This window comes from Neltuma alba, unplaced genomic scaffold, assembly GCF_004799145.2.
Source record: "Neltuma alba isolate B1F8T4 unplaced genomic scaffold, ASM479914v2 tig00011824_pilon, whole genome shotgun sequence".
Taxonomy (NCBI): Eukaryota; Viridiplantae; Streptophyta; class Magnoliopsida; order Fabales; family Fabaceae; genus Neltuma; species Neltuma alba.
In genome coordinates, this window is record NW_021636437.1 from 122,479 (window position 1) to 145,360 (window position 22,882).

At 40.0% G+C, this 22,882-nt stretch overlaps 1 protein-coding gene and 1 pseudogene across 1 annotated transcript; one reads left to right on the plus strand and one right to left on the minus strand.

Annotated features, from left to right (window-relative positions):
- Nucleotides 1–1,747: 1,747 nt before the first annotated feature.
- On the minus strand, nt 1,748–3,613 carry LOC114718283 (berberine bridge enzyme-like 8). The gene is made up of 2 exons (XM_028903562.1): nt 2,297–3,613; nt 1,748–2,180 (listed from the first exon to the last, which is right to left on the minus strand). The coding sequence occupies exons 1-2, from the start codon at nt 3,602–3,604 to the stop codon at nt 1,863–1,865; spliced, it is 1,626 nt and encodes a 541-aa protein (XP_028759395.1). The 5' UTR covers nt 3,605–3,613; the 3' UTR covers nt 1,748–1,862.
- A 3,059-nt stretch (nt 3,614–6,672) lies between these two features.
- LOC114718286 (berberine bridge enzyme-like 18) lies at nt 6,673–8,370 on the plus strand (annotated as a pseudogene).
- The last annotated feature ends 14,512 nt before the right edge of the window (nt 8,371–22,882 follow it).

The window sequence follows — 22,882 nt, forward strand, 5'->3', positions numbered from 1 at the left end:
GGTGAGGTTGTTAGGGTTTTGCCTGGAGACACAAGTTCCTCTGCTGGTTTATGAATTCATTCCAAACGGTAACCTCTACGAGCACCTGCACGAACAAAATGAGGAGATCTCAATGACGTGGGACGCTCGTTTAAGAATTGCCGGCGAAGTTGCGGGAGCTCTGTTCTACTTGCACTCGGCTGCTTCGCGGCCCATTTACCATAGAGACATCAAATCAACTAACATACTGTTGGATGACAAGTTGAGAGCAAAGGTTGCTGATTTTGGAACCTCAAGAATGCTGTCTATGGAAAAGACTCACATCACGACTCAAGTTCAGGGAACTTTTGGGTATTTGGATCCTGAGTATTTCCACACGAGTCAATTCACCGACAAGAGTGATGTGTACAGCTTTGGGGTTGTTCTGGTTGAACTGCTGACAGGTCAAGCTCCAATAGCATCTGGAAGGCCAGAGGAAGCTCAGAGTCTGGCTTCGTATTTCATAATGTGCATGGATGAAGCGCGTTTATATGAGATTGTGGACCCCAGAATCACGGAGGAGGCGAGAGAAGATATCACGGCGGTGGCAAACCTGGCAAGCAGATGCTTGAGCTTGAATGGGAGGACGAGGCCGAGCATGAGAGAAGTGACTGCGGAATTAGAAGGGATTCAGAGACTGAGAAGCAGAATTTACGAGGAAATTGAGTTGGGGGCATCATTGGAAGGCTGCCAGATTTGGGGTGCAGATTACGAGTCATCCGCATCCACTCTAAACACCCGAGCTTCCCACTCATCGTCCTAGGGCTTCCTTGTTTCAGAAGAGAGATAAATTGTAGCGATCTCGTAGATCACTACAACTTTTATGCGTGTGTACATATTCCACGGTTTTTATTCTCAAAACATATATATATATATATATATATATATATATGCGCGTCCGGGGACTATTTGTGATTGATATATAGGTTGGAGTCATTATTAGTTTTCTGGTATTTCGATCACTCATCTCAATTTAGTGATACAGCACAGCTTATGGCATCTCATAGTTGAGTTATCAGTGTGTATAGATATTAGTACAAGTTAAAGGGTTCTTTAATTTCAGGTCTGCTTTACCTCCTTCACTCATTAGCTTCATTATTGTCAGTTTCATGTAGCACTACTGTCACGTGCATCAGCATGCATGCATGTGTCTGGTCTTGTTGTATATATCATCATCTCCGGTCGATATATCAATTCTTTTTCGTCCTTTTTCTTCGTTCATCTTTATTCTCATAAATTAATCTTTCATTCTCTTAATAGGTGTTCTCCTTGTAATAATTGCGAACAAAGACGTACGGGAGAAGGCTAGGTTTCATAAGTAATTAAAAAAGGATTATAAATATGATGGGCAAGAGAAATTGAGTCACCACATGCTTAATTGGCTGATGAGGATCAATGTTGAATGAAAATGACATGCATGGCTGTGGGGGAAAGTGTATACGATATCATTACTGCTAAATTAAAATTGTGTGTTGTATTCCAATAAAAGGATATCTTCGAGAAAAGCGTCAATTGATTTATAAAAGTTATACTGAAATAAAAGACATTGGTGCTTTGATATAAATTTGCAGGCTAAACATCAATAATATATATTGATTTTACAAGATACGGCGGAGTTTATATGTGGACGTGCGTGGTCGTAGTTATTATTGTTGGGGATGGATACAATAAGGGGAGAAATTAAAAAGTTGAACAAGGCGTTGACCTTAATAAATTGATTCCTACTTAATGAAAAGAAGCCAATCAATCCAGACAAACAAAGCAGTCCAATCTGAACTAGTCTAGTTTGCGTATATGAGCTAGCCAATTTAAATAATTAACTGGCGGGGTGGTGTGTCTATGATCTATCCCTTGCGATTTGGGGGCAGGGTAGGGATGCTTTGTTCGTTTCGAAAGAAGTTGGAAGGATCAACGTCGGTCTTAATTCGAACCAACCTGTCGAAGTTGTCCTCGAAATACTCCACCCCATAAACTCTGCCTTCTTGGTAGCTGTTCTTACCGTTGTGGTTGATGCCCAGGTCAAGATCCTTATAGTTGAAGAATGCTCCTCTAGGGTTCTTGGACACAAACGGAGTCATGTGCTTGTGAAGTTTTCTTGTCAGCTCTATGTAGGGATCTGCTACCTCTTTCCCAGCCTCATTCCAGTTCGCTTGATATTGCACCTGTTGTTATATTAGAAGGACAAACTATGTGTGAGACGATTATTGCGTATTTACATATACGTGTGTGTGTGTGGGTGGATGTGCGTCATAAAATTGATTCAAAGGCATTTATATACCTTCCACAAATTCCCAGCACGATGAGGGAAAGCGGTTGCGGAGGCCGGAATTTCAGCCATTCGTCCGCCATAAGGATTGAAATATAGAATTGTGTCCTCCAATTCTATCATCTTCTTCCATATCCCCTCCAAACCTTGTTTCGGAATAGGTTCCTTCACATAGTCAGACTTCCTTTTCAAGTAATTCAGTGACTGAGGCGTCCTATCAAGTAAAATCTCAGCCGGTTCTGTAATATTAATGTTTGTCCAAAACAACACCGATTGAAGCCAGCTCGTTTCTATGCAATCTGATTGCTTCAAACCCAATTCAGGAAAGCTCTCGTTCATGATAGAAAGAAGCCTTTTGGAGTCACCAAGGAACAAGGCTATGAAGGTGACCCTCACAGTCTTTGTCCCATTTTCAGTACCATTGACCACGTCGATGATAGCCCTAATGAAAAGGTCATTATCAATACTAGGGGCAACATGCTGCCACTTGTGCAGTATCTCTGTGGCATTCTGCTCCAGGGTCCTAGCAACTTGGAAAACGGTGACCACCTCCGGGACTCGAACCAGCTTCAATGTGTAGGATACCACAACTCCAAAGCTGGCTCCCCCGCCACCTCTAATGGCCCAGAATAGATCTTCACCCATAGATTTTCTATCGAGTAATCTTCCATGAACGTCCACTATCTGTGCATCAATGACTTGATCCACCGAGAGACCATATTTTCTCATCATATTCCCGTACCCACCACCACTTATATGTCCTCCCACACCAACCGTGGGACAAACCCCAGCAGGGAAGCCATGGGTTTTACTCTTCTCAGCGATTCTGTAGTAGACTTCACCGAGAATCGCTCCGGCTTGAACGGAAGCCGTCTCGCTGTCTATGTCAACCTGGATGGATCGGAGATTGAACATGTCAAGGATGAAGAAGGGGAGCTGAGCTCTGTAGGAGACACCCTCATAATCGTGACCTCCGCTTCGGATTTTCATGAGCAGGTTGTGCTTTTGAGCACATATAACGGCGGCCTGGACGTGGGAGACATGTAAGGCGGTAAGTATAAGGTATGGTTTTCGGGTATCGGAGTTGTTGAAACGGAGGTTTCTGATGTAGGCTTCTAGAACGGAGGAGAAAGAGGCATTGCTCGGGATGAAAATGGCTGAGGTTATGGGGTGAGAGGGTTCGGAATGGTTTACCAGGCAACGGATGAAAGTATTGCGAGAGGAAGAAGGAGAGGAAGAAGCAGAGGCTTGTGAAGCGAGGGAAAGAAGCACAAGAAGGGAAAGTAATGAGAGTAATGGTAGTATTGCTGAACGACCCATGTTTAATTTGATGGGATTGGGGATAATCCGATAACCCATGGGGCAATCTGTAGTGAAATTTATAGAGATCTGCTGGTGATAAACAATATGTTACTACCTCCGGTCCTAATTATAAGACCCAGTTGACTAATTTGAGGAGATTAAAGAAGTAAGTTAAGTTAGTTATTTATAACAAATAAGTGTTGCCATTCCTAAAATATCCTTGCTAATTAAGTGTGTTGGTTAGAATTATCATTATTAGAAGGACTATCTTGGAAAAAAATGCATAAATATGAGAGACAAAATGGATTGGGTCTTATAATTAGGACCAAACTAAAAGTCAAACGGTGTCTTATATTAAGGATCGGAGGTAGTATTTAAAAAAAAAGAAGAAGATGATCATTTATAAATTATAAGCTATCTCCCAAATTGACCAAGAACAGATTACGTAGCAGGATTATGCATTGACCTGCGAATACATGATTAAAACATTTTTATACTTTGATTTGGGAGGGACGGCGAGGGGTGTGGAGGTTTGTGTGAAAACGTACGCCAACAGCAACAGATACTGTGTTGTGAATTCCAATAGCTTAATGTTACACCCTTCATGGCTTTGGATTCACTGCCAAAAACTAAAGACCACAGACTCTCCAGAGTTGAAGGGTCCATCATAATAATGAGCATATTACTAACCTTAGCCTCGCCACTCAGTTTTTTTTTTTTTTTTTTTGCACTAAAGCATATGTATACTTTTATTAGAGGCAATCGTATTCGAGACACTGTCAGGCACTAAATATGGACACCTTTTTCAGTAGAGATTCGAACTTTGATTCACCATGTTATGGGAGACTAGCCCCTTCTGCTAGACCCAACTCCTGTTGGTAGCCTCACCTCTCAGATCTACTTCTCCTATTGTCCACTCTCTTTCTTGTCTTTACATTATACATATTTACATCTAATAATAATGGGTATATAATTATGATAATAAATCTTTTAAATAAATAAGAACAACTTTTTTGTCTGGTAATATTTAGCCATGATGATTATTATATCATTAGCAGGCAGTAATAATCACCAAGTCTAATATCATCGCGTTCTTTTCCATATCCCATTAATTATTTCCCAGTGAAGCAGATAGCTTCTCCAGGGCGCCGTCTTCATTTTCGTAGAGCAACATTTTATGAATATAAAAATAAAATATGCGTTACTTTCCATTAAGCATATCCATTTACAGTCAGATGCTTTTATTGCACAATTAATAATAATAATAATATATATATAATATATATATATATAATATTAATAATACAGCATATATCATGTATCCCATTTGAGTTGATTATATTGACATCTTTACGTTTCATCGTCAAAAATAGACTGGAATTAAAAATATATATTCACACATCAATAAATAATAGATTAACATTACTTGTTATAATTCTTGTCCAAATATATATAATTTCGTTGCCAATCTCTCCATCTCGTATCGTTGAATATCGGGAGGCTTGCACAAGAAGTCATATCCTATTTTATTTAATACGACTAAATCACCGTTTTAGTAAACGCTTTCAATTCGGATGCCTTACACAATTGTAGCAAAAAGAAAAATCAAAAGAAAAGAATGGCCAGCGTCATCACTTTGATCAGCATACATACATTTTGATGAATCCGTCATCTTTATTTCGTTGAATTCTGAGATCTAGCGCCTCCAGATACTCAGACGCAATATATTAAAATTGATCTTTTCGTTATTAGCAGCTTCATCATGATGGATATATAAGGAACAAGTTATAACTTACAATAATTGTCCATATGTACGTCTCTTTTAGGTGTTGTCCATGCATGTTTGGTCCTATATGAAAAATCAAAGACGACATGTTTGATATTTTTTCTTTTCTTGGAATCCTCATAACTGATACACATCTAATATGAATTGTACTGCGTTGCGTACTAGATCGAGGGTATAAGCCAAGCGTGAATATTCATTTATGGCTTCTTCCCACACTTGGTTTCTTTGATTAGCTTGTTGCAGGCTTTGCAAATAGTCTCAAGCGCGCAATATATATATATATATATATCTATGTATATAATATTCATCTTATCCTATTTATAAGTCACTTTTAACACGTTTCACATGGATTAAAAAAACATTAAATTTCATTAATTCTTACTCTTCTCATCCTATTTATAAGTCACTTCTAACATGTTTCACACATATAAAGAAAAACTTTAAATTTCATTAACTCTCATTTAAAATTCAACAACTTTTTAACTTTATCCTTAGTTAATATACATTATACTTCATGTAAACAAAATTAAGACAATAATAAATGAATGGTAAAATTATACGTCTATGTAAAACATTTCTTAGTACCCTATAATATGACCAAAAAATATTCTTTATTTGCCCCATAAATAGGACCAGAAGAGTATTTAAAATTCAACTGCTTTTAAATTTTATTCTTATTTAATATATATTATACCTCAGAAAAAAGTCAATATAATAACAAATGAAGGATAAAATTATATATCCAGATAAAAAATTTCTCTCAATACTTTATAAATAGAACAAAAAATGTTTTATTTCTTTATCCTATAAATAGGGCAGAGAAGTAATTACAAACATGGGCTGTAAACACATTAAATTAGAAATGAACGAACTCAAAGTCATGGTCAAGTAATGAGAATAACAGAAGAGGCGTTTCTGTGACTAGCCAGCAACGAAGCCAAAACGAGTGTCAACGGCTCTTAACCCACCATTTCGCCATACATATCTTGTCATATCAAAATGACACACCTCTTATTTCTCATGCTTTATTGCTTTCAAACTCTCACCTCGATTTTAGAGTGCAAGCACAATTGAAACTTTGAGCTAGTTTGCGTGCCTCTATGAGTTATTGCCTCGAAATTTCTCTACATTTTTACGTGATTGAGCAGTCTTCCTTGGCTCCAACAACCCCTGCGTCCATTGAATGATCTAGCCACACATTACCATTTGGTCTTAAGTCGGCTTTCCAAGCAATTCCTTAGCCCAGAAAATAGATTCAAGACTTTGTACTGGTAAAATCTCTGTTGCAGCAGGCACGAGGAGTAATCAGATGCTACTGAGCTTCAATTTAGGCAGCTAGCTGTGTATAAATAAGAAAAGTAGCTAATCTCATCATATGTGAACCAAATCCAAAATGAAGCCTCCAAACTCTTGCGTTTCTGTTGCTTTTGTTGTTTTAATTTCGTTTGCGCTGGCATCATCATCATCCCCTCATGAAGACTTCCTCCAATGTCTTTACCTTCATTCCCCAAACGCCACCTCTTTCTCTAAGCTCGTCTTCACCACAACCAACTCCTCTTACTCATCCCTTTTACACTTTTCCATTCACAATCTCAGATTCTCATCCGACACAACTCCCAAACCCCTTGTCATAGTCACGCCTCTCCGACCATCTCATATTCAAGCTTCCATCTTTTGCACCCAACGTCATGGATTACAGATTCGAACCAGAAGTGGCGGCCACGACTATGAGGGCCTCTCCTACGTCTCCCACCACCTTCCGTTCATCGTCCTCGATCTCATCAACCTTAACTCAGTCCAGGTGGACCGACACAGTGCTACTGCATGGGTCCAATCTGGGGCTACTGTTGGTCAAGTTTACTACCAGATTGCCCAGAAAACTAAATCCCTGGCCTTCCCTGCGGGTGTGTGCACCACTATTGGTGTCGGTGGCCACTTTAGCGGAGGAGGTTATGGCTTCTTGATGTGCAAATATGGTCTTGCCGCTGATAATATAATTGATGCCCATATAATTGATGCAAAAGGAAGGCTTCTTGATAGAGAATCCATGGGCGCAGACCTGTTTTGGGCCATCAGAGGAGGGGGTGGAGCCAGCTTCGGAGTTATTACTGCTTGGAAAATAAGGTTAGTTTCTGTACCGCCAAGCGTGACGGTTTTCAGAGTTCCAAGGACATTAGAACAAAATGCGACCAAGCTTGTTCACACCTGGCAATCCGTCGGAAGCAAGCTTGATAAGGACCTGTTCATCAGGGTCATATTGCAGAGGGTGAATGTGAACAACAGGACAACCATACAAGCTTCATTTGAGTCTATGTTTCTGGGAAGTGAGGGAAAGCTGCTTCCTTTGATGCAGGACATGTTCCCCGAACTGGGCTTGGTGAGGGAAGATTGTGTTGAGATGAGCTGGATTGAGTCAATCCTTTACTTTGCCAATTTCTCAAGTGGTTCCCCTCTTGAAGTTTTGCTCAACAGAACTGATCTAACTAATGGTCTGTTTTTCAAGGCGAAATCGGATTATGTGAGAGAAGCCATTCCAGAAGATGGTTTAGAAGGGGTATGGACAATGTTTTATGAACAAGAAGCAGAGTTTGCCATTATGATACTAAATCCTTATGGAGGAAGAATGGATGAGATTCCGGAGGATGAGATTCCATTCCCGCACAGATTCGGGAACCTGTACAAAATTCAACATGAGGTGTACTGGCTGGAGGAAGGGAATGAAGCAGAAGAAAGGCATATTAATTGGATTAGAAGATTATATGCTTATATGGTACCATTTGTTTCCAAGTCTCCCAGAGCCGCATATCTGAATTAGAGATCTTGATATAGGGGTTAATAAAAACAATGGTCATACCGGCTACGACCAAGCCAGCATTTGGGGATCCAAATATTTCAAAAACAACTTCAAGAGGTTGGCATACGTGAAGACTAACGTTGATCCTCTTAACTTCTTCAGGAACGAGCAAAGCATACCTTCTTTAATACCCAGCCACTAGAGGGTATATCACATTGCATGCTCGCTCCATTGAGCACTAATCCCTGGACCATCATATGTTTAATTAGTTAGATTATTCGTTTTACCTTCTTACTGCCATGTTGATTTTTCCGTAATTGCATTCCGTCTGTGTCACCACAGTTTGTCTCTGTTTTACCTTGGTTCCATAATATTGTTAGTTACATTTGACCGAAATGATTAGGCTCATGGAATTTTGCGTGTTAATATCCTAGATTTACCTTCATGGAGATTTGAGTTGAGAAAGGTCTCAATCTTTTTCCCCATATGAATTCAATATTACCTCCCCCAATTCAGATTTGAATTTTGTGGTGTAGGGTAATTTTTTCATGTGATTTTGTGTTTATAAAATCCCACCACGCCTGCACACAAGAAGAAAACGAAGAGGCCAAACGACATTTGTTCTCCCATGATCACATCACGAATAGTTGTTTAACGCCATTTAAATCTTCCTTCAAGACTTTCTTTAAAATGCTCTATTATTCTGGTGGACCCTTCTTTAAATTTCACAGGAGGAGGATTTTGTGGATTCTCACATGACAGTTCTATGAACACAAGCCAAGATTATCACTCAGGCAAAGCCTCAAAAGAAAAATTTAACATTTAAAATATGATCAGATATTGGTACATGAAAAAGAATAAACTTTGAATGTCACCATAAGCAAAAATAATTAATTTAAAACCAATGAAAGAATTTCTCAAACGCCTCAACAGCATCAATTACAAACTTCTTCACAGAATTCTTAGGACGAGTTCTTGTTGGTCTTGTAACGGTAGAGAATCCTCCTCTTCTTGTTCGATGTGTTCTCAATAGTGAGGACAATCTTTCCAGGTTCATTATTCGTGAAAACGTTTCTAACAGGCCCTTCTTTTGAGCCCATCTTCTTCCCTTTCTGAACTATGACTGTATAAGAACCCTCATCGATGGGAACAAATTCCTCCCTGTAATTCACCTCCCAACCCAACACAGTCAAATCCCAAAACGACGTTTTTCTTGGGTAAACAGCAGACATTTTTATCTATGATGTTCCTGTTTCTAAACCTAAATTGAAAGAACGTGTACACAAGTTGGTACTACCTCTAATGCGGGAATTTCAATGGTTACTGTTGATCCAGCCTTGAGAGTAATTTCAGAAACAGAGCCATCTTGGGCAGAAAATTCAGAGTCGTTTTTCCTCTCGAAACCACCGTAGTTAACAGGGATCTCCTCAATAGGAATGTACCTGTTTTCAAGAAATGAAGATAAAATCGATTCTGAGTTCAGAGTGAAGTAAGGGCATTTCAGTTTTGTCTTCCGCAGACCTTTGAAAAATCTCCTGTATAACTATGATACTTGGAAGTCCAATTTATTCGAATTTCATCATTTCACGTGAACTAAACTCTTCCCGAGATCGAAAGAATATCACAATTGGGATTAACAGAGTGATGAAAAAGTTATTTGGATGACGCTGATGGTGATGTTCGAATCAAGTAAACGTTGTTTTAGTTTTAGTCAACTTGATAAAGAATGGGATAACAGACATACTTGAGCGGGGTTTCGGTGACCTTCGCAGGACGAGCAACCACAAATTTGCTCTTTGTTCTGTGTGTTAAGAAAGGAGATAGAAGGGCATTGAGAGCATAGTACCAGAAAGGCACATTGATGAAAATCTACAAACACAAACACAAGCGCAATGCTCAGTTATTCTGATCAACTAGAGACAGGAACACACAGATTGGTCATTGAATATGACTGACAAACTTACATTTTTGGCAACCATTTCAGGGTAGTTGTCCTGCAAAATGGCAAGAGCTTGCTTCGTGGCAACTCGGATCTCCTTTTTGGCCGGACCATGGGAGTTCTTAAGATCATTGATCTGAAGCAAGGAAGAAACACCTCCGGGCTTCATGTTCAACTTCTGAATACCCTCCTCCATCAACTTCAACCTCCATCTCAAGAACTCACTTCGCTTCTCCTCAGTCCCAAATGTCTTATGGTACATGTTAGATTTTTGGGCTTGGATCCGCCCTTGATGGGCCGGATTATTTGACCGAGTACAGAGAGAATATATCAGTCAAATATCCAAGCGATATTGTGATATGTTTGACTTGGTCAAACACCCTGAATCATATCCAATCAGTTACGATATAAATCTAATTAATTTATATTAAATTAATTAATTTATATTGTGTAGATTAAATATATATTAAGTATATATATTTAGAATTAATTGTGATTGATTCTGGATTTAAATTCAAATATCATGATATTATGAGATAAGAATATATTATATCTTATCTCAGATTTTATCTGATGGGCTCAGTGGATATTTTTATGCTACCCAATATATCCCTGACAAAAGCTATAAATAGAGGTTTCCCCCCATCAGTTCAAATCACTCCAGTAGTAGAGCTTTCCTACTATCTCTCTCTCTCTCTCTTATTTTCTTTCTTGCAAAAGAGGTGCTCTGCTGTGCACTTAAAAGCTCAGACTTTTATAGTCTAGCTTAAGCGTGAGCTAAGAAGATCCGACAGACCCGACCCGAGATCCGACCCAGTATGTTTTCGATCCATACTGAAATTTATCTTACATTGGCATCAGAGCCGAGATGTTCTTGAGGCTCTCAATATATGTGTGCATATATATATTACACGCTCATTTTTTCCGCTGCATCGTGAATATGCCGTATGCAATTCGAACTCTATATGCTTGTGTTTTAAATTCACATAAACACTCCATTTATATAAGTGAAGTTCGAAAACATTACCTGTTATTCCGTAAGGCTTAAAAACGTGATCGAAGTCCACTTTCTGAAGCTTCCAACGTCGGCCGTTTGAACCATTTTTTTTGGGTCTTTAAAATTGACGTTTTTTAAAGAAAATAAACCCATAGAGTTGTAGAGCACGAAAATACGAGTCCATAGACACCTAAAATGCATAAAACGGAGCTCGGAGGAGGGAGATACGGCGGTTCGAAAATGGCGGGTCGCGACGGACCCGCCGGAGCTCCAGCCGGATCTGGGGCGACCCGGCTGGAGGTCAGGGACGACCTGACCAGCCCAAAACGGCGTCGTTTTGGGCTGGCCAGGATGCAGCGTTTCACTTTAAGTGAAACGCTGCGTTTCGGGTCCGTGGACCCGGATCCCCCTGGAAGTCGGGTCGGTAGATCGACCCGACCGAAATTTTTTTTAAAAAAAATATTATTTTTAAAAAAAAAATTTTTGAAAAAAAAAAAAAAGTTTTTTTGAAATTTTTTTTGGACGCGCCATGTGGGCGCGTGGGGTCCACCTAGGGACCCTTTGGTCATAAAAAGCACATATATAGACTCCTTGAGACGTGAGGAATCAGTTGGAATAGGTCAGGTGACGGCGAGAGGCCGGAAAGGCGGCGCGTGTATGACACGCGCCGGTCCCGAGAGTGGGCGAACCTAGCCCTAAAAAAAAAAAAAAATTTTTTTTGCTTATTGGGGCGCGTGAGGGCGCGTGAGGGGCTATTTTTGAGCCCTGTTTGACCTGAAATATTTCTAAAATCATGAGCTATGAATTAATATATTATGTGCTGATTTTTTATGACTTTTTGGGTATGAAAAATAGCAAATAAATGTTTTTGAATATTTATTTTTATTTTTCTTAACTTGTTCTTTTTGGGTTTAGGAAATGGCCAACTCAAACTCAAATTCTAACTCCTCTTTTGGAAAATATCCAACTTATTCTCCTCTTTCTGATGATTCGAAATCTTCAAATTATTATGCTGCCGAAAGTACAAATAAAAGAAAAGCGCCTCAATCACAAGTAAACTCTAATGTACCTGAGGGGAGCAGTGGTAAAAGGAAATGTGTTCCTGACCAACAAGAGGAAGAAGTCTGCAGACCCAAGGACATAAATTTAATAGAACAGATAGCAGAAAAGCATGCTGATGAATACAAGCATCAAAAGTGCCTCTTTTCAAAATTGACTTATTATGCTAAACAAATTGTCAATGAGCAAGACGCACTCTTTTTCTCAAATATTGCAATCCAATACAGAGAGGAACTGGCGAGGAGGGGACACATATTTAGTGAAGCATTTTTTAAACAATGTCTCTGTAGATGCTGGAAAGGTGTTAAAGAGGGTTTGAGAGAACCAATGATAAAATATATCATGAACGAATGAGTTTCTGTTCACATTTATTTTTTTTTCTTTTCATTTAATGTTTACTCTTGAGACTTCATTTTTGGAATTATCCATTTTTTTGTAAACATTCATGCTTCAATAAATAAAGTTTTTTTTATTTTCAAATGCTTTATTTGAGTGGGAGTTTCATGAGGAAAACTCCAAATTGGGGATATGTTCAAGGAAAGTCAAAGGTAAGAAAGGTAAGAGACTAACCAGGAGTAATGGGATGGGAGCCAACCTAGTTGTCTCCTGATCATGAAAATGGTGAGACTCTTACCCAGACGACCTATGACCTACTTGAATAAAGTGTGTATATGCATACCGTACTAAAATGCATTGTTGTCTATGTGATAGCACGATGTCTCAAAGAGGAATCAAGTCCATTATAGCTGACCTCGTAGGAGGTGACAAGCTGAACGGAGACAATTACAGCATGTGGCGTCGTAAGATATCGTATGTCCTCGAAGAACAAGAAGTCACTGATGTGTTGACTACTTTTCTTCCAGAGCCTGAGGCAAATGCATCGCGAAGGGACCAGGACGGCTACGCGGCCTGGAAAAGAAGGGACACTATCGCCAGAATAACCATGCTAAGTGCCATGACTGACGATGTGTTGGTGCAATTCGAAACACACCCTTCAGCCTCTGCCATGTGGGCAGCACTGAAATCCGAATTTGACGGTACCTCTGCTGCGAGGCTTAGGAGACTCACCGTCAAACTTGATAATTTCAAGCTGGGTCCTAACACTCCCATAAGGCATCACCTAAGGGCAATGCAGAACTTAATAGGGAGCTTAAGGAAGCCGGAGGCGCTTTATCTGATGAGCAACAGATTCAAGCTGTCATGAGATCTCTCCCAGCAAGTTGGGATACCATGAAGCACACCATTACTCATAATGAGAGTATAAAAACCTTTGCTGATGTAGCTCGCCACCTCCAACTGGAGGATGATCGGATGGAAACTGTGAAGCCTGTCAGTAAGGCATATTTAACTGAAGGAAAGGGAGGGGCAACCTCCCAAAACCAGTCCAAGAGAAGCAAAGGCTCTCAAAATAAGAAAGGCGGCCCTAAAGTAAAGAAAGGAAAGAGTTCCTTCAAGAAAGGCAAGAAACCTGCAAAGAAGCGGAACATAGCAACCATCAAATGCTATGCTTGCCAACAAAAGGGGCATTATGCCAAGGACTGCCCTGAGCAGAAAAAGGTATTGGATTCAGATTCAATACATTTCTCTTATGTTTCTAGCACTGCGTTTATTGCTGAAACTAATCCTGTTTGGGTTATAGACTCAGGGGCCACAGACCACGTGAGCAAGGATCGTGGGAACTTCACAGAATTTCGTCGGTTACCAGCAAGAAGCAGATGGCTTTATGTTGGGAACAACGCGAGAGTAGAAGTCAAAGGGATCGGTACTTGTGAGCTGACCCTGCATGGAGGAAAGACCCTAGTCCTGCAAAATGTCCTCTACGCTCCGGAAATCCGACGAAATCTTGTGTCTGTTATTTCCTTAGTTAGATTTCATTTCAATGTCTTTTTTCATGATTTCACAGTAGACATTTCGTATGGGACCAATTTTTCAGTTTCTGGTTATGTTTCGGATGGTTTCTTTGTTTTAGAAAATTTCAATGATAATTTTTCTAGTTCTTGCTATGCGCTTTCTTCCGATGTCAATTACGATATATGGCACGCTAGATTAGGACATATTGGTCAAGAACGCATGACCAAACTGGCAAAAGAGGGTTTGCTAGGAAACGTGTCCAAAAAGGAAATGTCTCTGTGTGAACATTGCCTTGCTGGCAAGAGCACAAGGAAGCCTTTCGGAAAGGCAACCAGGGTTAACCATCCTCTTGAATTGGTACACTCTGATATTTGCGGACCAATGAGTGTTAGGGCACGTCATGGAGCATGGTATTTTATTACCTTCATCGATGATTCTTCCCGATATGGCTATACTTACCTGATTTCCCACAAATCTGAGGCATTAGAGTGCTTTAGAAAATATCTCAATCTAGTGGAAAATCAGCTAGGTTCAAGAATCAAAGCCTTAAGAACTGACCGAGGCCGAGAATACCTCTCTGATCAGTTCAAGGAGCTCTGTGAAGAAAGGGGCATTGTTAGGCAACTAACAATCCCTGGCACTCCTCAACAGAACGGAGTTGCTGAAAGGAGAAATAGAACTCTCCTCGATATGGTTAGATCAATGATGGCACAAGCTGAGCTTCCAACCTCATATTGGGGAGATGCTCTTTTAACTGCCACATTCATACTTAACCGAGTGCCTTCTAAATCAGTCACTACAACCCCTTATGAATCATGGACAAACCGCAAACCGGATCTAAGCATCCTAAGACCATGGGGGTCAGCGGCCTATATTCGTGATTCTTCCCATAAATATGACAAGCTAGAACCAAGGGGCAAAAAGTGTATCTTCATAAGATACTCTGAGAACTCTAAGGGGTATGTCTTCATTGGTGAAAATGATGACGGCTCAGTGACTGAGATAGAGTCAAGGGACGCAACATTCATAGAAACCGAATATCCTAGCAGAGGGAGTATTGATCGAACAAGCCGTCTTTATGAGGATGATGGCAATGAGGTACAACAAAGTGTTCCTCAGTCTACTGATCCGAGTGGGAGGGTTGAACCATTTTCACAACAAGGTTTAACCCAGTCACAGGAAGTAAGTCCTACAACAACCCCACTTAGGAGAAGTAACAGAGACAAAACTCCTAAGAGACGCTTCTCAATTGAAGGAGCAACCTTCATCGTTAGTCCAGAACACGATGAAGAAGACCCTGTAAGTGTTAAAGAAGCACTAACAGGACCTGCTAAGGAAAAATGGCAGAAGGCCTTACAAGAGGAAATGGATTCCATGGAATCCAACCAAGTATGGGAATTAGTTGATCTACCACCTGGCCGAAAGGCAATTGGGAGCAAGTGGGTTCTCAAGTACAAACGTAAGGCTGATGGATCAATTGATAAACCCAAAGCAAGGTTAGTTGCCAAAGGGTATACACAACGGGAAGGAGTGGATTACGCAGACACCTTCTCACCTGTTGTACGTTTCAACTCGATACGACTGATACTGGCTTTAGTAGCAAGTTTAGACTTAGAGTTACATCAGATGGATGTAAAAACCGCTTTCTTGAATGGAGAACTAGATGAGGAAATCTATATGGAACAGCCTGAGGGCTTCATACAGAAAGGGAACGAACAAAAGGTTTGTAAACTCTTGAGATCCATTTATGGACTCAAGCAATCATCTAGGCAGTGGTACTTAAGGTTCCACAAAGCTATAAGCTCCTATGACTTTGAAATGATCGAGGAAGATCACTGTGTTTATATCAAGCGGTTTGGAGACAACTTTGTCATTCTATCCCTCTATGTCGATGACATACTACTGGCTGGTACCAATCTGAAACTAATAAAGATGATCAAAGAGTGGTTATCCTTGAACTTCGAGATGAAAGACATGGGCGAAGCAGAATATATCTTAGGTGTTAAGATAAGAAGAGATCGTTCTAGAAAATTGCTGTCATTGTCACAAAAGGCATACATAGCAAAGATTCTTGAGCGTTTCAATATGAGAGACTGCAAGCCTATGGATACCCCTGTGGTTAAGGGACATAACCTAAGTGAGGAAATGCGCCCTACAAAACAATGCGATATAGAACGCATGAAGAGAGTCCCATACTCAAGTGCCGTTGGCAGCCTAATGTACGCCATGTTGTGTACCAGGCCAGACATATGCTTCGCAGTCGGACTTGTGAGTCGATTCCAATCCAATCCAGGAGTCAAACACTGGGAAGCTGTAAAGAGGATTATGAGATATCTAAAAGGAACCATGGACTATGAGCTATGCTATCAAGGAAATGGCCTTCGTGCGGAGGGTTATTCCGATGCTGATTGGGCAGGAGACCTGGACGAGCGACACTCGACGTCAGGCTATGCTTTCCTACTGAATAACGGAGCAATCTCCTGGAGCAGCAAGAAACAAACGTGTGTGTCTCTTTCATCCATGGAAGCAGAATATGTAGCTTGTTCTGCAGCTGTCCAAGAAGCTGTGTGGCTCAAAAGATTCTTAGTACGATTGGGAATCCATGGTGGGAGTGAGGGACCAACTCTGATTCACTGCGATAGTCAAGCAGCAATAGCCTATGCAAAGGACCCTAAGTACCACAATCGTACTAAGCATATAGACATAAAGTATCACTTTGTAAGGGATATGATCGCTAAGAAACAAGTGACAGTTCAATACTTGTCCACTCATAAGATGTTGGCAGATCCCCTAACCAAGCCTATAGCTAGAGATCCTTTCGTTAAGCATGTAAAGGCCTTGGGCATGCGTAGAGCATGATGTATTGAACTCCTTTTTCTTTTTGATCCTTTTTGTTCAAATACGCAGGCACAAGGCATGTTGTACTGAACCTTTTCCTCTTACTTAGTAATTCAATGCATTTTATCCAGTTCAAAGAAATTTTTCTTGTATATTTGTGTATTTATACATGCATAGGCACAAGGTATGCAATACAATTATGTCGTACAGGTCACAAGGTTGGCTCACTCACACGAGCAACCGCCTCGCTATGTTCTCATGGGATATAGAAGGTTTGACAGCAGATGATCACCATGAGATGGTAGAGAAGAATCACTGCACAAATGTCACCTCAGCTAGACTGAGATGAGACCCATAAAAGTTTGGGCCGAATCATGGATAATGTGTCATCCATGAGACCTGTAGCCAGACAAGGAACTCTTTACTAGTGAGACGTCATATATAGTTGTGATGAAAGAGCTCCTGGTTCAAATGTTGGAGTGCATTTGGAACTTAAGTCTGTACGGTGCTATTAAAACCAAAAGCGACATACTCCACTTGGTGGATTGAGCACCGTAACATGCAATTCATACTGCATGAGCTCACTCAAATCCGCAACAAGGGACGTAGATGGAAGATCCCTGATCCATTACGGTGTGAGTCCCAGAAAGGAAATAAACCTTTCATAATGCCCTTAAGACTTAGACAACATCACAAGGTTTTGGTTTAGTGGCAGCTACTCTAGCCTAAACCCCATGGTCAAGAATGATGCGATCTAACGGGTCAAGACTGAGAAAGCGACTATGCCAAATCTAAATGATGAATAGTCAGAAGGAAGATTTATCCTGAAATACACATCTACGTTGGTGTCTGTGACATGTCCCTTGCAGGTTGAACAGAACAACTAAGCAAGTGTGGATACCATACGTATGAGAAGGCAATCTGAGTAAACAAAATAACTCGAGAGGGATTAGATATGCCACAAGTAAAGTGTATGGATAAAACTAGGGCATTCGAGGCAACAAGCATACAATTTGCAGGTACACCAAGGGTGTTCTTGTGTGCTGGTCCTGCATAAAGGATTCCTAGTGCACAGGCGCCCGAATCGATGACGTCATGCCCACGCGGTCACGGCAGACACCTAGTATGAAGCAATGAAAGATTTAGCTATCGCACGATGGGCAGCCCATCAAGTGCGAGTGGGAGATGTTAGATTTTTGGGCTTGGATCCGCCCTTGATGGGCCGGATTATTTGACCGGGTATAAAGAGAATATATCAGTCAAATATCCAAGCGATATTGTGATATGTTTGACTTGGTCAAACACCCTGAATCATATCCAATCGGTTACGATATAAATCTAATTAATTTATATTAAATTAATTAATTTATATTGTGTAGATTAAATATATATTAAGTATATATATTTAGAATTAATTGTGATTGATTCTGGATTTAAATTCAAATATCATGATATTATGAGATAAGAATATATTATATCTTATCTCAGATTTTATCTGATGGGCTCAGTGGATATTTTTATGCTACCCAAAATATCCCTGACAAAAGCTATAAATAGAGGCTTCCCCCCATCAGTTCAAATCACTCCAGTAGTAGAGCTTTCCTACTATCTCTCTCTCTCTCTCTTATTTTCTTTCTTGCAAAAGAGGTGCTCTGCTGTGCACTTAAAAGCTCAGACTTTTATAGTCTAGCTTAAGCGTGAGCTAAGAAGATCCGACAGACCCGACCCGAGATCCGACCCGGTATGTTTTCGATCCATACTGAAATTTATCTTACAGTACATCTCTTGGCTGTCGAACACCCCAAAAATGTTGTAGCACGCGGGATGACCGTCGCGATCCACGCCGTTCATGTAAGCAGCGGATCTCAGATCGGAGCCAAAATCCTCGTCAAGAATGGAATCGATATTGGATTCCTTGCGCCATTTAAGCGTCTTGGTCAGCATGTCGAAAGCTTCATTGACTTTGAACTCCCTAGCCCTCAAGAACTTGAGGAGAACAACGTCAACACCCTCTGCTCCTTGGCTGGGCAAGAGAGGTACTCCCCACAGAGAAATACCCTTGTGGTGGATTTCCACCGGTTCAACTCTGTTACCGTCATGAGCGTCAGCAGCATCCTTTTCTTGCCTGGGGAACAGAGTGCTTCCGGCGATGGCTTCTTGGAGCTTAGATTTGAGTTGGTTCAAGGCGTTTCTCTCGAAGTCTTTGAGATCAGAAGGGAAGTTGCTTTCTTCCTTGTAAGAGGAGCTCTTGAGGACCGTTGGGGGTTGGGAATCGGTGGGAGGTGGTGGCTGTTGTTCAACAAGCGCCTCAGCGGGGTGGGGTTGTTCTCTAGTCATGGCGAGGACTTGGGGGACAGAGAGGGAGAGGAGAAAAGGAAGAAAATGGAATGAAGTAGCATGGATTGTGCCATTGTGGGGAGTGGGTGGGAAGGAAGATATAATGAGGCTGTTGGCTTGTGAAGAATATGAAAGGAAAAGGAGGAGCAACGGCCACAAAGCAGGATGCAGCCGCTGTAATAGGGTGACATGGGCATCCCGAGAGAAACGCCACTCTGGAAAGCAACCATTGTATATTACGAGTATATTATATTATATTATAAATGCCTCTCACTCACTTTTTATTCAACAACGCAACGGTCCAACAAATATGAAATAACATAAGAGTAAAAACAATAAAAAATAATGGGACTATAAAAAAAACTAGTCAAGTTTTCCAGAAAGGATATTGATTCATATTTATTCATACAATAAAAATATTTTTGTTAGACGAAGCTCAAAATTATTCATTAAACAGACAAATAGAGAAAGAGTATAAACTTAAAACAAATATAGTGACGATGAAGACGAGTACAAATCTAGGCAAATATGAGCATTTGGATGACAACACAATGAGAGCTTGAGATAGCATGGATTTAGATGCGATGAACACAAATCTTGACTTCATGAGCATAGATCTGGATGGATGTGCACATATTTAGATGGTGTGAGTATGGATCTCTACCTGACAATTATGGAGAAGTTGATGAACCTAGAGAAGATGATGAGTACAGAGAAGATGATGTGCTATAAAGGATGCGAGCATCATGAAGAGGTTACAATACAAAGGAGAAGAGTATGAAAAAAAGAATTAGTATCAAGGTTACTGGTGAATGAAGCATAGAAAGGAAATTATGAGAGAACTTAGAGAGAGTATGAGAGAATGAAATTTGGTTTAGAAGAGGCAGCCACAAAATGAAGCAGGTTCATCTTTTAGGTTTTAAATCACCTTTTGAAAGCTTATAAATATTATTTTTTTTTTAAAAAGATTTTGAAAACTTTTTACATCAGTTGTGAGATTGTAGGAAATCGGTCTAAAAACTTTTAAATATTATTTTTTAAAAAATATATTTTAAATGCTTTTTACGCCAGTTTTATATATGCTGAATCGGTTTAAAAATCTATCGATATTTACAAAAATGCTACCGGTCACATTTTGTATACTGTTGCCGCCATAAATGATATAGATTAGACGGTGTAGAAATGGTTTTTCTAGTAGTGGAAACACCAAGACATCCTATTCAATTTTTGTGTCTTCTTACCATTCATCGGCGAGGCTTGCCAAATTTGTTAATTGTTATTGTCTTGTTCTTATTAAATTCATTTGTGCTAAAACGCGCAAAATATGCGGGGAGTAGTCTAGGAAATTAATGAAGTTGAATTTATCTGACAACGAAAAAACATCTTAGGATTTAAAAAAGATGAGATAATGTCCAATTTTATTCCCGAACTAGGAGCTATGAGTATTGAGAAATTTTTTTAATAGCAATGTTATTTCAAAAATGTAAAAAACGCAGCTATGTTATCCTACCATTTGAGATGTTTATTGTGACTGTTAAATTTGACTGGCATCACCACTATTATGTTCCACCTAATCCCTTCTGTTCTCCCCTCTCATCTGATGAACCACGACGGATTGTCTCTCACTCTTGATTCTTTTCATACTCAGACCATGCTTTCCTCCTCAGGTTTAGCTATCAATCTCTCTCGCCCCTCTGCCACTGCCTCCCGCCTCCCCGCCTCCCCGCCGGCAAAGTCGGCTTCTTCTTAAATGAAACCAACATGGGGACGCCACATGAAAGGGAAGACGTGGATGATAATGAAAAGAAGTTTTGTTTAAGACTTGTGTTTGACACTTAGGTTGCTTAGCAACTAGCCTGTGTTGAGAGTACAACATATTGTCCCCGCAACTATTAATCCTGAAAAAAGATTTGAAATGGAAAGCATGGAAGTGGAAGGCAGTAATTGTGGTGGTAGGTGGGAGATGTCAGGGGGTGCTTTTTTGGAAAAAAAGAACGATAAATTTGAAATAGGTCAACCATCCCTTGCATATAAAATCAGGCTGATTTGTTTTCCCTGGTCATCAGATCCGGCTATTCACCAAGCTGATTATTTCGCATATTTCGTCCTTTGAGTCTTGACAGGAAAAGAATTACAAGCATGTTATCATTAGTAGCAAATCGAATGCCTATGGCTCTTTGAAAACCAGTCTCATAAAACGTTCTGGGATTACACATCTGATGACATTAAAGTTTTGAACTTTTGAGAACTCCGCTCTTATTTCTCCGTCATGAGCCTTTGAACGTGTCAACAATGGGCAAAAACATAAAGTTTTAGGATGTTGTGAGTTTCATGGTCCACGGATCTATACAGAAAAGACGGGTTTCTCACAAAGTAATAGAAGCAGAGAAATTTAATGCCTCACTCGCGGCTGACAATGGAAGATCCTTTACCATTCATTGTCGACCATTCCTTCTAAACAATCAAAAGTGAGAAGGGCGAGATAGATTGATAGGTAAGCTTGAGAAGGGAAGCATGCTGAGGGTGTGAGAAGAATATGAGAGAGAATCGACCGCGATTCATCAGAAAGAGAGGGGGGGGGGGAATGGACTGGGTGGAACATAGTAGCGACTGCCACCTAAGATGCTAGTCAACATTTTAAAAGGTGTGTATAACATTGCTACATTTTTCATATTTTTGGGATAATATTGTTTTTTGACAAACTTTGGGATGCACACGGTTTCCAATTGAGTACTTCCGAAGCAAAATTTAATCTTAGCCCTAAAGAAAAAGAAGATGTTTCGCATAAATTTCGTGGAAGTGGAGGTTTAGCCACTGCCTGGCTGACCCTGCCGTACCACTTCATTATTCACATTCCTTTGTTAATTAGGTCCACCACGTGATTCCCCCTCATTCTCTCTCTTCTTCATTCCCTTCTCTCTCTCCACTTTGCCCCTTTTAGGCTTTTACACAATTCCCCCTCACTTCCGCAAACTGTTATTCAGTTTTCAGTCCGCAGAAACAAAATATATAAATGATTACGAGCATTAATTTAACGGATCCAGCGTGATTATATTTTACTATTCTTTCACTTAATTCACTTTTTGCTTTTCATTGTGTTCACATAATTTTAATTCGATGGCCATGAGATGATGGATCTAATTATAACTTTGCTTTTTCCCGACAGAATGGCAATGACCAGATTTCTGGTAATTACGGTTGCCGTGGGGAATAGGAATTCCACGGGAAAAAAAAGAAAAGAAAAGAAGAGGAAGACAACAAAAGGGTTCATCCTCAGAAGATGTTATGTGGATTTCTATTCCGTGACTCAAGCGTATCTCCTCCAACCTCAAACGTTTTGAAATGGAAAGAATAAATAAAAACAATATAGAATGGAAAATTGATATGCGTGGTATGACATAAATTTTGGTGAAAAATATGCCGTGAAATCTATTTAGATATTTAATAAATAAAAAATTAATTTCCTTTCTTTTTGGGTGGGTAAGTGTTGCACGCACAATATATAATACATATATATATATATATCCAAACACTTTCTATTTAAATCTCAAAAAGTCCAACACCGAATTTAATTAACGTAATAAAATAAGACGTCAATTGATTGTTAAGATGCAGACGCGTTTGGCTCTCCGCCACACATACATTGCAGATTACCTTTATTCTTTCGTTTTCTTTGGGGGATAAGGGCAAATTAA